This window comes from Callorhinchus milii, unplaced genomic scaffold (assembly GCF_018977255.1).
Source record: "Callorhinchus milii isolate IMCB2004 unplaced genomic scaffold, IMCB_Cmil_1.0 Scaffold5, whole genome shotgun sequence".
Classification (NCBI taxonomy): domain Eukaryota; kingdom Metazoa; phylum Chordata; class Chondrichthyes; order Chimaeriformes; family Callorhinchidae; genus Callorhinchus; species Callorhinchus milii.
Genome location: NW_024704746.1, coordinates 33,118,284 through 33,136,772, shown reverse-complemented (window position 1 = coordinate 33,136,772; position 18,489 = coordinate 33,118,284). Strand labels below are relative to the sequence as shown.

Here is an 18,489-nt window from a genome sequence, read left to right as displayed (position 1 = left end):
AGGTGTTTTGAGTAAGAAAATTTGCTTACGTTTCGCCCTACCTGGGAATCGAACCCAGGTCGTCTCACTTGCGAGGTGAGTGCTTTAGCCACTAAGCTACAGACTCCCAAAAAAGAACAAAAATAAGCACAGACATTCACTGAAAATACAAATAAAATAAATAAATAAAATACAAATTGTGCGTTTCGCTCACATACAGCCACTAGACTTCACAGTATATCCTGTGAAGCGCTTTGAGATGTCTTAAAGACGTGACATGGCACGATATCAAATGCAAGGATTATAATAATAATAAAACTTATTTCCTGTTCAATGTTGGATCAGGTGGTATATTTGTTACATGTAGGATAAGAGAACATTGCACTTGAATATTTAAGATACATTTCTGATGCATTTTGCCACTTAGCTATGTGACCAACAATGATTATTTTTCATTAAAAAAGCATCCTGTTGAAATCTATTAAAAGAGTTACTGAAATTGTAACACTAAATGAATTGTCTTAAAAGAACAAATCAAGTATAAATGGTTTGCATTTGTGGAGTCCTGTAGCTCAGTGGTTAGAGCACTCGCTTTGGAAGTGAGAGACCTGAGTTCAATTCCAGGCAGAGGGCCAAACCTTGGGCAAGTTTCCTTACTCCACACAGAGCCTAATAATAATCCCTCCAAAACCAAAAACAATAATAAATTGGTCATTTTCAATCTACGACTGTTTGTGGGACATTGCTGTGCGCAATTGGCTGCCGCGTTCGCCCACAAATATACAGTCAATTCACTTGACAGTGTGTTCTGTGAAGCACTTTGGGACGTCCTCCTGACGTGAAAAGCGCTATATCAAATGCAAGGATTATTATTATTATTATTTATATGAATGGTTCACGGTTCTTTCAAACACAAAATAGGAATGAACCGCTTGCATTTATATAGCTCTCCTCACGCAGGGTAGTGACCCAGAGCAAATCATTTGAATTCCTTGTTTATTTTTAATGGTATTGCTGTTAATAAAGGTCCATAACGAGCCTTCATTTTACAAGCCCCTCGCACCTTCTGTGTTTTATTATATGTAATAATCCTTGCATTTGACATAGCGCCTTATCACGTCGTTGAGACGTCTCAAAGTGCTTCACAGAATATACCGTAAAGTGGAGTGACTGCACTTTGCGGGCAAAACATTCGTATTATTTTCCCCTCCCACTATCATGAAAGTGTTAACTGGGACGCGTGCTTAACATGCAAAAATGAGTGAAGCAGCGATACCGAGAGTGACACGCGTAAATCACGCAGCTTTGCGTTGAGGGGGACCTTCCTAATGGGCGCGAGAGAGAGAGAGGTTCATTTGTGATTAAGTGCTCAGTGGTCAGAGCGCTCGCCTCGCAAGCGAGAGCCGCGGGTTCGATGCCCGGCGGGGCGAAACCTTGCGCGAGCTTCACTTACCCCACGCGCCTGATAGTAATCCCTCAAGAAAACAAAAAGCAACGTTTTTTTTTAAAAAAAAGCCCGAACGGTCACTCCAATCCACGGCTGCTCGCGGGTGAGGCCGCCGGGGGCGCAGTTGGCCGCCGCGTTCCGCCCCACATTAAAACGCGCGGCCGCTGCGCTCTACAGTGCATTATAATAATAATAATAATAATCCTTGCATTTGATATAGCGCTTTTCACGTCGGGAGGACGTCCCAAAGCGCTTCACAGAACACACTGTCAAGTGAGTTGACTGTATATTTGTGGGCGAACGCGGCAGCCAATTGCGCACAGCAATGTCCCACAAACAGTCGTAGATTGAAACTGACCAATTTATTATTGTTTTTGGTTTTGGAGGGATTATTATTAGGCTCTGTGTGGAGTAAGGAAACTTGCCCGAGGTTTCGCCCTCTGCCTGGAATTGAACTCGGGTCTCTCGCTTGCAAAGCGAGTGCTCTAACCACTGAGCCACAGGACTCCATTCCGTGAAGCGCTTCGAGGCGTCTCGGAGGACGCGATAAGGCGCTGTACCGGATGTGCAAAATTATTATTATTTTTATTATTATTATTATTGTTACTCCCAGAGTCAGGGAACACATTGCACCTGATCAGGTTAATGGGAGACCACCCTGTGCTTTCGGGGCTGGAGGAGGGGGGGGGTGGTCACTAATTGCACCAGAGCAGCATCTTGCACAAGAGCCCCCACACTCAGCCCCGTTAGCAAAGCACAAGCCCCCGGGAACGAGTAGGGGGAGAGAGAGGGGGGAGAGAGGGGAGTGAGAGCAGCACGTGGGCGCGGGAGCCGCCTCTACGTCATGGAAACAGTGACGTCAGGCGGGGGGGCGGGGGGGCGCGGGGCCCGGGCGGGACCGCGCGCGCACTCGCCCGCTCCCATTGGCTCCGCCCGCCGGCTGTCATTCCCGCGTCGTCCTATGGGCATGGCGGCGGGGCGGGTCACGTGAGGCGGCGTGTGGAGGAAAGGGGGTGTGCGTGTGTGTGTGTGTGTGTGCGGGGGAGGGGGGGGCGGGAGGAGGAGGAGGAGGGCGGTGACGGGCTGAGTGGGGGGCGGGGCTGAGAGGGGATAAGCAGTCCCCCCCCCCCACCCACCCTTCGGGCTCGCTCTGATATTCGTTGCCGCTGTCATCAGTTGCGCGCCCCCTGACACTGACACACACACACACACACCGCCGCCTCCTCCTCCTCCAGTCAGTCAGTCCAGCCTTACCCGCACCTCATGTCTGCCTCTCGCCGTTAGGCGGGGCCGCGCCGCGGGGGCGATCAGCCTGTGACTGAGCCCGGGAGCCGCTCTGGCTTCTTCCTCCCGAGCGTCGGTCGCCAGGGCAGCCCTCCCTCCCTCCCAGCGCGGCGCGGTGCGCGGTGCGTCTGCCGCCTCGGGGGGAGTGTGGGTGGGAGTGTGGGGTGGTTGGTGGTGAGCTGCGCCGCTCTTGCCCCCCCCCCCCCTTTTACGCCGCACACCCTCTTTCCCTCTCTCCCTTCTCTTCCCTCCTCGGTCGCTCTGTGAGAGTGTCTTTGGCGGCGGCTCGAGCTCGCGTGGAATGTGGCGCTAAACGGCCACAGACACACACACACACACCCACACACACACACAGAGAGAGAGAGAGAGCCCCGACCCTGGGCTCCCACCCACACATCTACACCCCCCCCCCCCACCCCCGGCCTGTCACCGGGAGACCTTGTCGCTCGCTCCCTCGCTCTCTGGCCTTTTACTGCTCGGAGGACCCCCGGCACAGCTCTCAGGTAAACCCCTCACCACTTACTGCCAGTCAGCGCGGTCTTATTGTGCTGAAGTGTATGTAGTTCTTGTTGTTGTTGGCTTTATTTGAGAGACGGTCGTTCCCCCCTTTCCTCTTCCTCTCTCCCCCCTTCCCCCTCTCCCTCTCTCTTTCCCCCCTTTCCTCTCTCGCTCTTCCCCCCTTCCCTCTCTATTCCTCTCCCCCCCTTCCTCCTCTTTCCCCCTTCCCTCTCACTTCCCTTCTCTCTTCCCCCCTTTCCCTCTCTTCCCCCCCTTCCCCCTCTCTCCTCCCCTTCTCTTTCCCCCTTCTCTCTCACTTTCCCTCTCTCTTCCCCTCTCACTTTCCCTCTCTTCCCCCTCTCTCCCCCCCTTCTCTTCCCCCCTTCCCTCTCACTTTCCCTCTCTCTTCCCCTCTCACTTTCCCTCTCTCCCCCCCTTCCCCCTCTCTCCCCCCCTTCTCTTTCCCCCTTCCCTCTCACTTTCCCTCTCTCTTTCCCTCTCTCCCCCCCTTCCCCCTCTCTCCCCCCCCTTCCCCCTCTCTCCCCCCCTTCTCTTTCCCCCTTCCCTCTCACTTTCCCTCTCTCTTCCCCTCTCACTTTCCCTGTCTCCCCCCCCCCTTTCCCTGTCTCCCCCTCTCTCTCTCTCTCTCTCTCTCCTCCTCCCTCCCCTCCTTCTCCCTTCCCCTTCCCTCTCTCGGGCTGCAATTCCAGCGTGAGTTTTATTTTTTTTCTTATTTCAACGAAGATGTTATTAAGTTACTGTTTGACCTTGAGCGGTCCTGTTACCCTCTGAAAGCTCGTCGGTGGGTCTGTGTCTCTCCCTCTCCCTCTTTCCCTCTCGTTTGTGTATCTATTTGTGTTGGGCGCCCGTCTTCCCTGTCCTCTCTTCCTCTTCTTCCTTCCCCCCTTCCTTCCTTCCTTCCTTCCCTCCCGGTGTCGAGAGCTGAGAGGAAGTGGAGAGGCGAGCACTGTGGTGGCGGTTTAGGTGCGTCGCCTTTCTCTCCCTTTTCCCCCCCCCTCCAAATGCTTTCTTTTTCAACCTGTGGCTGAGCAGTTCGCGAGATGAACTTTTTTTATATATATATGTAATATAATACAATATAATATATATAAAAAAGAAAAATCCAACGCTGCTTCTCCGGTTTGCAATGGTCCTGACCCTGTCCAGCTTGTGAGGCTCGGCAGAGGCGGCCACGAATGGTGTTGGGTGGGTGGGTGGGTGGGTGGGTGTGGAGTTGGAGTGGGTCGGTGGGCGAGGCTGCGGTTGAGGAAGCGCATGGCTTGTGCAAAACCGCTGTGAGACCTGTTGCAGTCGCTGCGAACCGTCAGGGGCGTCGCGCTCGGCAGGTCCCGTCTCCCGTCTCGGACTTGCCCGGTGGTTTTTTTTAAACCGTGTTCACCCATCCTTTCTCATCATCCATCTTGTGTCAGCCTCTTGTCATTAGAGCGCGGGCTCACGGGGCACGCACGGCGCTTTACCGGTCTCTCTGGCCGGGCAGAGAGGGGCCGCTGTCAGAGCCCTGTGCACACACACTCACTCACTCACTCACTCACACACACACTCACTCACACACACACACACACACAACTGTTGCGCCCGTTCGTTGTGCAGCAGCGAACGCCGACTTCTTCGGCTCTCACGTGCTCGGCGGTGAGTGACTGTAACGCTCTTGGTGCCGGTCCACCATTTGCCCACCACCGGCGGCTCTGTCCAGCGGCCGGAGGCCACCGTGTCCGCAGAGTATCCTCCGGGAGGACGAGCCGGTTTTGAGTGTTAATCGCTGCCGCTCGAGTCGGATGCAGCCACGAACTCTCTCTCTCTCTCTCTCTCTCTCCCCCCTTCCTCCCCACACACCATCACCATCACCGACCGTGAGTGGGTCTCACGCTGCACGTCGCTGGGGAGTCGAGGAGTGTGGGGGTTTGTTTTTTTTTTTTTGCGCGTTATAGCCTCGGGAGCGAACGACAAGTGAAGGAAGGGGTCAGTCAGCAAACGTTACCACCCGTACGTCTGTGTGTGAAGTGCCCGTCGTTTGTAATTCCGTGACCGGTGCGCGGGTGGGATTCCTGTCGGCAAATCGGGAAGAGGTGAAGTCCAGTTTCCAATTGAAAAAGGGAGTCGTCGATGTGGTGGTGGGGACGAGGGTGGGGGGTGGGGGGGGACGAGGGGTGGGGGTGTGGGGGGGACGTCTCAGGCGAATGCGTTCCGCCAACCGGCCATTAAGTGTCCGTCGGAGCAGCAGAAATGTATCGAAAAGTTACGCGTTTTAAAATCCGGTGTTTTTGAACCAGAAACCGAGCGTTCGCTGAAGCGCTGCGCCGCGGTGGTCCGCAACACCGGGAGTGATTTCGGAGTGGGGGCCCCCACACAGCAAAACACACGGCACGGACACGGCACAGCCGCCGAGCGTTGCGCCGGTGCCGTGAAAACCGGGTCTCGGTCGACTTGGATTTTTTTTTTAAATTTTTTTAAAAAAAATTCATTATCGAAACGCGTGTGTGTGTGTAAAAAAAACACAGATACACACACACACACAGACACACACACACACACCAGCCGAGCAACCGGACCCCCGCGGCGTTTTGCCTCGAAAGTTGATTGTAATTTTTCTTTTTGACATCCACGATACGGCGCTCTCTCTCGCACCACTACCACTACCACCACCACTACCACCACGACAACCGACGCCGCCGCCGTTGCCGGTACGGTCGGGGCTTCAGTGCATTGCGCCATCAATCATTAACCGTACGTCTGAGCCCCTCTCTGGGTTTGCAAATGAAAATGGGATGAGCGAAGTTGTTGATTGGCACTGGGGATGCGGCGGCGGCACTGCTCTCGCCTCGTGAGTGCAGAGACAGACGCCTCTGCGTCAATAGATTAGTGACGGTGGGGTTTCTATTCGGAGTTGGGTGTCAGGTATCCAGAATCGTGGCTTGTTGCATATATATATGTGTGTGTGTGTATGACGGCATCTGTTTAGTTTTCGTGTTCACGTCGGTCCCTGACTGAATTGCAGCTGCGATCAATAACTTTTGAAGTCTGCGAAGCAGCTCGAACTGGTCCTTCACACGGCGGGGAAACTTATCAAAGCTCTTTGCAAAGGAAGAGCCTGAGCCCCGGGAGGGAGAGGGGCTGAAGGCTGAGGTAGTCTGAAAGGTTTCAAAAGGCGAGTTGAGGATCGAGTGAAACTCAGTGCTCAGGAGTTGGGAGTGAACATCTGGGAATGTTGTGGTTGGTGCCTGAGACGAGGAGGGTTGGCCTCTCACTGGTGGGAACTGGCCTCTGTTTTAGCCTTTTGGTTCAAAACATCCGTTTGTCAAAATTGTTTTGATGTGACATTTTCCTTATTCAATGTTCCTGCTGTCTACAGGTATGAAAATGAGTAATATCTGGGCTGGGACTGCAGTGCTGGGATGCACTGCATTGTTAGAGGTGCCATCCTTTGGTTGAGATGTTAAACCAAAATGCTCTCTGTTCAGGTTGATGTTGAATGTACCAATGCTTTATTTGAAAAGAGAAGGGTATTTCTCCTAGTATCCTGGCCTTTAATCCCCCAAATAAGATTAGTCATTCACTTACTTCATAGCTGTTTCTGGGATATCCCTTTGTGCAAATTAGTTGCTGCATTCACCTAAAGTAGTCTCTGTACTTTACAGTATATCCTGTATCGTGCTTTAAAACATACTCAAAAGATGCCCGTTCAAATATAAGGATTATTCTGTCAACAAAAAATGAATATTTCATATTCACATATATTCCAAATTTAATAAGTGATGTAAATGATGGGGATACATGTTCCTTGAATGTTTAGTACAGCTGGCACATTTGTAATCAACTCATAATGTACTTGCTGTTAATTTCACTTCCAGTTGTATGTTTAATGCTTCAGAACGTATTCTTTATTCTGTTAATATTTTGATATAAGTGGAAAGTTAAATTGCTTTGTATTCACATTTGATTGGTAGTAAGATTTCTGGTGTGGAATTGTTATACAGGCCCAAGTACTTCACTGATGGTTTTAATTATGTATCTTATGTATCTTACACTGGTATGTATCTACCAGTGAAACATACATAATTTTGTGCTAGATAATGTATTATAAATTAAAACAATTCGGTTTTTGGTCAGCTGTGGGTCTGACAAATGTGGAAACCCATCACCCAACAATTTGCATGTGGAAAGGAATGCACACTCTGGAGGGATGTACCCTGCTTCCTTGATTCTGGAGTGTAGTAGCTGGATATTAGTGTGAACCAAGAATTGGTCCCTGAAGTATGTGTTCAGCGTTTCAATTTGTCCTCACTGAGGTTTAGAAATGTGCTTTGTGCTGCATTTTAATAACTAAAGTTAAAATAACTTAAACTTAAAGTCTAAGTTTAATCAGCAATTAAATACGTGCTCGTGCTTATGGACTGAGGTGAAGTTTGATCGCATACTAATTTGGGTGCTGAAATTTTAAGTAGTTGACACCTTTGGATGGTTCTTGGTTTTATATTTGCAGTAAATGGTATGCCCAAATAAAATTGTATTGAATATATCCAAACCGTTAATGTCCTTCTGACATGAAAGGCACAAGACAAATGTAATTTGCTGTTGAATAAGCAGCATGATATAGAAGTTAAGCTTGTATCATTTTGTTTATTGGCAAAACCAGTAGCAAAGGTGGAAAGTTACAAGACTACTTTTCATGCAGAAAAGAGTAAATTAATTTGACTCCATATCTTGTAAATATTTGGGTAATACTGTAAATGTCTTTGAAAACCTTTTAAGGCTTGGAAAGCTGGCTCTTAGGAAAGATTGTGGTTTGATCCTTCATTTATTTTCTACGACAGTGGTATACTTCTGTGGTCACTTTTAGCAAGTCGAATCTTTTTGGTTAATTTTGGGACATCCACCCAATGTAAAGGCGCTATATAATTGCAATTTGTTGTTGTAAATCATTTGAGGTACAGTAATTGCCAGTCAGCTTTGTAAAGAGTAGTTAAATTACAAGCTTGTAACTAAAGTGGTACTTAGAGGGAAGAAATCAACTACTACTAGCTTGGTAATTTTATACAATTGAACATCAGATTGCAGAAACTGAGTACCGTTGTGTATTTGGGAAGAATTCTTTGGCGAGCCAATGGTCCAATCACTTGATGACCAGGAGCAGCTGTCTGCAAGACTGGAGTAGCTTTTAGCATGTGCTGAAAATAGAGGGAAAACTGTCATTGTATAAACCCGCATTGCAACTGATGTGCTCTGTCATAATTGGTCCCAGTTAAAGATCTCAACTGCAATGTTCATAGAAGTGGAATTTTGTGTGTGCTGTGGTACTGCCTGTTGGCTCCAGTAGTTCATGTTTCTTGGCAGAAACTCCCAAGTGAAGAATTCAGCTCAGTTTAAATGATTCATTGAGCACATGTAGGTCGTATAATGTATCCTGTCGGGTGGGTCAGTTGCCCATCAGTGTGCCTTACAACTGCTATAAAGATGCACTCCATTTTGTGCACTATTAATGCATTTGGATTCTGAGATCGCAAACAACTGTACCATTCAAAGTTTGTATGTAGCAGCAGTCCATTTGGCGTGACATAGATTTCTTCACTTGCTGTTTTCAGGTGATTTTTATACTGTGTGGTGTTTTGCTCACCTTTTGCATTTTATGGAGTAATATTTCTGTTACTACTTGTCCTAAAATCTGAGCCCTATACTGTTTCCAGTTAAGATAATAAATGGCAGTAACCTACATTTAAGTGATAAAATGCTTCTGAGCATTTTGAAGTGCACATTTGCCAAGGGTTGTATTTGACAATTTTCTTTAATATACAGTACAAATGTACTTTAAATGTTAAAATTTGCAATTTGGAAATAGCTGCTCGAATCCAAGTCCTCTCTGCTTCAGTTTTCTCTCCCATCTGGTTCAATTGTGGTTGCAGTTGTGTGTTCTATTAGAAATGTGTTCTGACAACACTGTACCATCAATGGGCAGCTGTTCTTCAGCAAGAATGGTGAAACTACATTGTTTCTAATGGACTGGTACAAAAGCAGTATTATTGGTCCAAACCATGTCAATTAAAATGTCCATCTCCCTTCAAGCATTTGGCCATAAAAGTGAAGTGGCCATATATAGATAGTTTGTGGTAGCTTATGTGCTACATAGATTGTTTATCTCTACCTCTCTGCCTTCACCCTTCACTCAAGGACCACTGCTGTCCTGACAGAATGTCTGTCAGACATCAAGTCCTGGATGAGAGCAAACTTTCTTAAGTTGAACGTCAACAAGACCGAGGCTCTCCTGATTGGCTCCCGTCAGCGCCTCCTCACCTCAGGGGCTGACAGTATCACCATTCATGGTTGCACACTCCACCTTGCTAAGCCAGTCCAGAACCTTGGGGTGTTGTTCGACCCTCAACTATCTTTTCTACTCCACATTCGAGCCTTGACCCGTTCTGCCTTCCCCCACCTCTGCAACATCGCCCGACTCTGACACCGTCTCACACTGCTGGTTGCCGAAACCCTCATACACGCCCTCATTACGTTGAGGCTCGACTATGCAAACTCCTTGCTTGTCGGCCTCCCCAACTCCTCCCTCCACAGGCTGCAGATCATCCAGAACTCTGCAGCACGTGTCCTCTCCCGCATTAGGCTCCGCGACCCTATCACCCCCATCCTTGCCCAACTCCCATCACACCGAGGATACAGTTCAAGATCCTGGTCCTCACCTTCAAAGCCCTCCATGCTCTTGTTCCCCCCTACCTCTCCAACCTCCTAACCCCCTACCATCCTGTTCGCTCCCTACACTCAGCGGGCTCTGGGCTGCTTCACATCCTCCACCTTGCTTGCCCCATTATCGGCGGGCAGGCCTTCCGCCACTCTGCACCCACCTTCTGGAACTCCATCCCGCAGTCCCTCCATCTCACCCCTCCCTCACCACCTTCAAGACCCTCCTCTTTGACCGTGCTTTCGATCTCTCTGCTTACCCCCCCTCCCCCTGCCCTCCCCACTCCCCCACCCTGACCCTCAGCTCGGGTCCGAAACTCTGTCTGGCCAGCGCCTTGGGATGTCCTTCCGACGTGAAAGTTGCTATATAAATGTAATTTTGTTGTATGATAAATCCAGGCTAAAGGTTTCTCTGATTACGCTGGGTGCTCTGAGAATCTTTACACTAGCCAAAATGTGTACAAATGCAGGGGGTTGTTGATGTTGGAAGCTTACTGGGTCCAGTGTGGTAAAATGTTAAAAAAGCCAATGGATGAGGGATCGATCCACTGCCAGGTTTATGCTAACATGCGATAAAACCAATAAAGGAGTCGGTATAATTTCCCAAGATGTAACTACTGTAGTTGATAGCATTTCTAACTGAATTGAGGATGGTTGTACTTTGTGTGGACTCCCAATAGGACGAGGCAATTTGCTATTTGAAAATTGCTAGAATATTGCTTCATACAGTTTCGTTAGATCTGTTAGCTAAAAGTTGAACAGAAAAATATTTGAATTGTGAGACTAATTGCAATGCTACCTTTTAAGCTATGTAGCAACAAGTTGCATCAAACTTAGTCCATTGTAGGCTAGTTGTTTGAACAAAATTGATTTATCAACAACCCACTAAAGTTGGCCAAATTATATGGTTTGAAAATATTCAGGTTAAAACCTGATCGAGGTGTCTAAACATGCTGAAATTGAAATTTTAATACACGAGGACCTTTTAAGTTGAAGCTGTGATCAAAAAAAAAATTTCAACAATTGAATTGTAAGACTAAATTATTTGCTTCAGAAATATTTGCTAGCTTTCAAGGCTGCTACACAATCTAAATTGACCTTTTCATGTTTGGAGTTCAAATTCATGGATGTATTGCTCCCTTCTCTCAGCAAACTCCTCAAAGATTATCTTTTCTTTGGATTGACCTGGGTGCCCAAGTTTTGGATACTGAAGGCAGATTTTTATGCTTGGACGATCATCAGAATTTTAACTATACAAGCTGGAATGTGTATATTTGGTATTGCTTTTTTGATTGAGCGTGCAATCACAAAACTGCCATTGGTGGTTCTGGATGGGAAGGTTTCCCATTCCCTTGTAGTAATTTGTGTTGAATGTTTTTAAAAGATGAAGCTTTGATGAAATTTATTCCAGTGAAGTTGAAAAATTCCATAATTTATTCTGCCATTAATTTGGAGCAGCATTTTTTTCTTCCTTTACAGCGAACCATAAATGGATAATTATCCTACTAATCTTGAAAGTGAGGTGCTTAATGTTAAATCAATGCCTGCAGTTTTAAGAGTGCATGTTTGAGACAGTGGGGTGACATTTTCTTCTGTTACAGCTTTACATTAAAGAATATTAGCTCCTTTCTGATTTGGGCATTAGGAATGCAAAATGCATGAAGTCCATACAAACCTTAGAATGATTCTATACATATACCTGTGGTCTAACTGCTGTGGCGGCTAAGAGGAGTTTGTCCAAAATTAAATTATGAGATCCAATTTTCTAGCTTCCATTACTATTTAGGTTGAACGGTTTATTCAGGTTCCATTCAAGTCTAGCACACGAGTCCCTTGTTTACTGACAAATAAATCTCTACCCTTTACAGTATATCTTGTGAAGTGCTTTGAGAATCCTCCCCTCATGTTCAGCACTCTATCAAATTATGCTGCCTTATGCTAAAGTGGCATTGTGTTTGGTCAGCTGGATGTCTGACCTATGTGGAAATCCATCCTACTTAAGAGTGTCCAAATCAGTCAGAGTTCAACATGCGCATGCCACGTGCAGATGGAAATTTCCTGTCAGGAATGGAATGCACGCCGTCTCTCTGGTGGGAATTTAACCTGCTTACCTAATTCCAAGGAGTATTGAGTGCAAGCTGGTGAGAGCCAATGCTTGAAACATATGAACAGGAGCTCCTCAAGCCTGTTCCTTTTTTTGGGGGTGATGGTGCACAGAATGTGTTGTGCTACTGTTGGAGTTTGGCTGGCTAAAACTTTACAGCTTGTCACTGCAACAACTATCTGGTAAGCTTCCTGGTGCTTGGCTACCTAGGATCACCCTTCCAACTATGATTTTTGGCCTGCAGGATTAACAGGAGCTCAATATTGGGAAGAATATTGGTCCCAGTTACCAGTGTCTGCACTTACAAGTCCTGCCAATGAGCCAGGCTGACTGGTCTGTCATCAGCTGTACTTTAGACTATTGGGGAAACGCCTGACTTAGGAAATGGACTCCTGATACGTCCTCCACTGAGGTTGACTTGATGCTTTCTTCATCAACTGTTTGACAAACATCTGATTTTGCATCATAACTATGTTTTAAATGGTTTCTATCCCATATATAGAGGAAAATTCACAGCAACTGAAATATAAATTTCATATTTACTAAATATTTTAAAATGAGAAGTGATCTAAGGAACTAATTCAGTTCTTGATTCAATCACTGTGCTACTTTGTGCACAGTCTTAAGTAAAATGATATAGGGCAAGCACGCCAAATGGTCCTTTTTAAAAACCTAATCCCATATGTTGACTTAAGTGTAGTTCGTGATAGTAAGGTTTCTAGTAAACCTTAATGAAATTTTGTTTACTCATGTAAAGTATCCATTTTTTGCATCAGTATCAATATTTCAATGTTCAATATTCCAAGATTTCCAGAAATGGTAAACTTGCTGCCATAATCAATACAGTTTATATAGCACTCTAATAGTATTTTACACTTATTTGCATTTGTATAGTACCCTTGTAGAACGCTTCTTAAGGGATCAGTGAACTCTAATAACTGGAACAAAAATAGAACAAAGGTTTAGAGGATGAGCAATGGATTTTAGTTTGATTATTTCTCAATTGTTTACTTAGTCTTGGGAGATCAAGGATTAAGCCATTGATACTTAATCATGTTTCTGTTCTGTAAATACCAATTATCTGTAGCTTGTTCACTTTTGTAAATTGACTGACCCATTAGCCTACAAATAGTTGCCATTCTAGACAGCAATTCCTTAAGAGCTTGTTTGCTGCTGTGCTGTGTCAAATGCAAGGATTATGATGTCTTTATTGATGAGCAAGCAGATTACTTGTTGACCACACACTAGTGTAGCAAATGTGAACAGTCAAATTGTAAAACAGAAAATTAATGAGTTTTAATTCCTTGCATTGTCCCCTGTGCTAATTCAAGCCTTCTGATGTCTCTTCTCCCCCCCCCCCCAATCCCACCATTAGTGGGTACGATTTCAGCCACTACACCAGTACTTTCGGATACCTAAAAAAATCAACTCACCTCGCACCCTTAGTCTCTACTTTCTAAGTGCTTCTTAAAAAGTACCTCTTTGCCTTCAGTCTAACATTTCCTCCCACCGTATTTGGTCTCCCACTTTGTCTCTGAAAAGTGGTTTGAAACACTATCCTGCATGAAAGGCTCTATATGAGTGCCAGTAATTTGATTCAGCATTAAGATGTTACTAGAATCATATGGTGGACAGCTAGTACTGCAAAGTGCAGAAATTAATTCTGGAGGCTGACCATTCTTAAGAAACCAATACTGTTTGGATGTTTTAATCGCATTGACTTTACTTTATTTAAAAATGTATTTATTGTAGGCCAATAGGTCAGTTGAGATTGAACTTCATTCCCCAATCTCCAAAGTGCGTGGGGGTGTTGATCATATCATTAATGTAAATGTGTAATACACTCCTATATTGCGGTGGGTAACTAATTATTCTTTTGCGGGTTAGAACCTGTTGCCCTAGGTTCGGGTGATATTTTAAATCTGGCCTCAATGCTGAGAACTATTAACTGTCATCTTCAAAGAAAGCAGAGCTGGTCTGAGGCAGTGTGTACTTGCTACATCTGGGAAATCTTGTGAAGGTTTTTTCATATGAAAGTTTTATTTTTGTCTATCTAACCACAGCTCCATCACATTGACATTAGTTGAAATGTCACACGTTTAAAATTTAAGAATAGCCTATTATACTACAGTTGAAAGCTTTAAATAACAATCGTGCCAAACCTCTCTTTGAAATTATTTACCCTCAATTATTTACCAGGCAGCTTTTTCCATGAGGCTATTGCTCTTGTTTAAAACAATACCTTCCATTTACTTTGTTTTGAATCCCTTGTCTTTAATCTTGTGTTTCAGAAGGACAATTTAGCCATAAAGGTTTTGGGGATTTTGATTGTACATACTTTGTGTGGTTTGGCGAGTTGCAATTCTTTTCCAATTGTAGTGAAATCAGGCCTCAGTTCAGGAGATGCCATCCTTTGTATAAACATTTATGTATGTCTACTTTACATGTACAGTAATAACAAGGGTTGCCGCCTTTTGCCTGTATGATGTTTTATTAATTTTAGCTTGTTTGAAATTTCCATGTTTGTCATCTTTGTTCAGTTGATACACTTCATATATTGAAATTCTTGGGTATGTCATTTTTGATTTTCCAAATTGTCCAAATGCTGTTTTGATCACATAGGTGTTTCCCTTGTGTAAGATTTATTGAATTTCTGAGCCCATTTTAGTCTGTCAATCCTTCTGATAACATCCTTAATGATATCTTCCTTTTCTCTGCTCTTTGGCCTTTTTTGTATTGAAAGTGCTACAATCCATTTATCATAAACGAGTCTAGAATTTGCACGTTATTCCTGATGTTTGCTGTTCAGAGTTGTATACAATTACACATTTGAAGTCTGAATGTTCTTGGTACCTGTAGTTCAGTGATCAATGTAGAAGGTGGTTAAGAGAAGAAAGCTCTAAGCTTGAAGTTTTTAATGTCTGGAATGAGATGGTATCTATGCAGGTTTCCTGTTGAACTGACAGCTTTGCAAAATTGGTACAACCATTTCTTGAACAAATCTTACCCTGACTTGTTGGTGTCAGCCTAACAGTTAGTAGCACTCGAGCCTCCAAGTCAGTGGTTGTGGAGTGAAGCTCCATGTTGAACGTGGCATCTTGGCTGCCATTCCAATACAGTACTGGGAAGTGGTAAATTTCTGTCCTTCCAGTGAGACTTTAAACCAAGGATCCATTTTTACTTGTTCAGGTGGATATTAAAGTTACCATGGCACGGTTCAAAAAGAGAAGGGAGTTTATTCCAGTGGCTTGGCTAACATCTCCCGGATAAAATTGATCATTTACTTCATGGCTGTTTGTGGGACATTGTGCACAAATTGACTGCTGTTTGCCTGCAAAATACAGTAGCTACACTTGACAGTAAATCCTGTGAAGTGTTTTAGAAAATCCTCCTGCTACAAAAGGTGCTAACAGATGTGAGGATTATTTATTGATTATACAATACAAACATTGTAAGTTGAACACATCTTGTAAATATATCTAATTTAGTTCAAAATTTTAAAGTTCAAACTTTTTCTTTGCAACTCCTTCCAGAGCTACGATTGAGAGTTCAATACATTAAATCAAACACAATGAAACATGGCAAATTTATGTATACCATTGTGATGAAAATTGATACTCAACATAATTTTAAACCTTTAATTAGTTCTTTAATCAGTAAGCATTCTGTTTAGCATGATTGACTAACTGCTGGAATTTCATTCTGTCAGTGTGGAAAATATTGCACAGTAAATATTAGAAATATTGTGCTATTTATTTGGTAATTTCCATTCCTAAATGTGCATTTCAACAACCTTTTGAGCAATATTAAGAACTAGAGGTCACACCATTCATTAATTTGGTAAATCTGTGGTGATTCCAAATGATTTGCACAACTGTCTTCGTCTTCACCAATATAATGGCTGCTGTGCTTCATGCAGTAGCTCTGGAGTTGTTTTTTGTAAACTGAATCTTCGACTGACTTGCTGTCTGGGTGTTTGTGTTCTGGATAGTATGATGCTTGTGTATATAAGTTAATAGCCTGTAGCTTTTCAGGTCTCAGATTGACTAATTAGATTAAACAAGGCTTTCCTGAGATAATCATTTTAGCGAGCCTTTTCCTTTAATAAAACTGGTCAGAATATGCAGTTGAAGGTCAAATCTTTTGCAGAGAAGGAATACAAAGTAGGCTTTCAGTAACTGTCATTGGGTAATTTTGTGCTGCTGTATTTGAATAGTCTTTTTTTCTGTAGAATTCACGAATTTGAGTGGCCTTTTCAGAGAATTATAAAGCTAGCTTGTGAGTCATCAGCCTTGAAAGCATAACGCTGCTCAGAGATTGTATGAGAATATCATGCAACATGCTTAGAATTCTTTAATTCAGTATTTGAGTTCCAACAACACATGTTGCATTGCATATAAATGTCATGCTTGTACTTGATCCTTATTAGTGAAGGATAAATATAAGCAACAATCCAGCTATGTAATTGGAGCGTATGAAATGTCTTGATGTTTCCCATTATGAACACTAGCTGCTTTGTCAGATGCTGTACAAGTGTTATTTAACCACATTGCCATTAACTTTATTGCATGTAATATCAGTATTTTCTACATTTGTGTAAATCCAAGTTCTAGATTTGTTAGGTAAATCTTAATTTACATTTTTGTCTTCTAGATTGCGTGAACAAGGATTATTTGTAATGGCAGAAGCCAAAATGGAAAACCGGAAATGGTTCATTAGGATTTTTGTGTGATCACATTGCGCACTGGGCATAGCCTTGACTGATCCCTTTTGTGGAAGAACTGCACCTTAAGAGTTTAATTGGTTGGAAAACAAAAGGCTCAAGCATTATTTGGAGATTGGTTTTGCTTCAAGACTTTTACATTTTGGATTTTCAAACTTTCACGTGCACCATGAGTAAACAACCCACTGTGAGTTTCCGCCCGAGGGATTCCACAGGAGAGAGAAACCATGATGCAGGGATCACCTGTACACTTAAAGAGCTGCGTGAGCTTATGGAACTGCGTTCAATAGATGCTGTCGAGACAATACGAGAACGTTATGGAGATGCCGAAGGGCTGTGTTCACAATTGAAAACTTCAACCGTGGAAGGTAATTGATTTTAGTATTTAATGTTTTCTAGGATTGGGGTATCCAAGAATTCAATGGGAAACTTGTTTCTATCCATGCCTCTGAACATATGGGTATCTGTGCACTTTATGTAAATCCTGTTTCAATATATGGCGAGCAAACTTCATTATTTGGTCATTTGCTTCATGGCTGTTGTGGGACTTTGCTCTGTGCAAATTACAATATAGAAATAGCCATTGTATTTGACAGTGATTGCAAAAGTGTTTGAGATGTTTTAATGTATGCATTAGTTATCCTGATATAGTACATGTATAGATACTGATATCGTGGAGTCCTGTAGCTCAGTGGTTAGAGCACTCGCTTTGCAAGTGAGAGACCTGAGTTCAATTCCAGGCAGGGCGAAACCTTGGGCAAGTTTCCTTACTCCACACAGAGCCTAATAATAATCCCTCCAAAACAAAAACAATAATAAATTGGTCATTTTCAATCTATGACTGTTTGTGGGACATTGCTGTGCGCAATTGGCTGCTGCGTTCGCCCACAAATATACAGTCAATTCACTTTACAGTCTATTCTGTGAAGCGCTTTGGGACGTCCTCCCGACGTGAAAAGCGCTATATCAAATGCAAGGATTATTATTATTATTATTATTATTATTATTATCTGAGACTGTTCTAAAGGAAGGACTTGTATCTGAATTATTTAGGATTTGAATTTTGTCTTTGGGGGATGGATGTTGATCTTATTGCTTGAGGGATACAACATTAAAAATGAGCAAATGTAACGCTTTTTTCTAAAATTTCAGGGATATATCATTGGAACCAAATGCATTGTTTATTAATATAATTAGATGGCATTGTGGAAATTAATTTTCCAAAGGAATCCGCTGAATAGTTTTCCTCATTCTTAGTTAAATTAGTGATGTATGTACTTGCTGTTTCACCAAGTGTAGAATAATTAACTGATTGACCCAAAATATTTACAATTCCAGAAAGGTTAGAGTAGTTCACGCTGACACTTCATTGTAGTGCTCGGGGAGTGCTGCAATGCCAGAGGTATCATCAGTCGGATGAGATATTGAACCAAGTGGAATCCTGTAGCTCAGTGGTTAGAGCACTCGCTTTGCAAGCGAGAGACCTGAGTTCAATTCCAGGCAGAGGGCGAAACCTTGGGCAAGTTTCCTTACTCCACACGACTAATAATAATCCCTCCAAAAAACAAAACAATAATAAATTGGTCATTTTCAATCTACGACTGTTTGTGGGACATTGCTGTGCGTAATTGGCTGCCGCGTTCGCCCACAAATATACAGTCAATTCACTTTACAGTGTGTTCTGTGAAGCGCTTTGGGACGTCCTCCTGACGTGAAAAGCGCTATATTAAATGCAAGGATTATTATTATTAT

At 43.9% G+C, this 18,489-nt stretch overlaps 1 protein-coding gene across 3 annotated transcripts in view; it reads left to right on the top strand.

The window, feature by feature from the left end:
- Positions 1 to 3,145: 3,145 nt before the first annotated feature.
- Positions 3,146 to 18,489, top strand: part of LOC103179842 (plasma membrane calcium-transporting ATPase 1) — a 48,142-nt gene continuing 32,798 nt past the window's right edge. For 2 of the 3 annotated variants that reach the window (XM_042334930.1, XM_042334929.1), the window contains exons 1-2: positions 3,146 to 3,213; positions 16,668 to 17,105. In XM_042334930.1, coding sequence (XP_042190864.1) covers positions 16,907 to 17,105 — 199 coding nt within the window. In that variant the 5' untranslated portion in view covers positions 3,146 to 3,213; positions 16,668 to 16,906. Of the gene's footprint in view, positions 3,214 to 4,108; positions 4,193 to 16,667; positions 17,106 to 18,489 lie in introns of those variants that run through there. The other variant, XM_007895312.2, reaches the window with a different exon arrangement.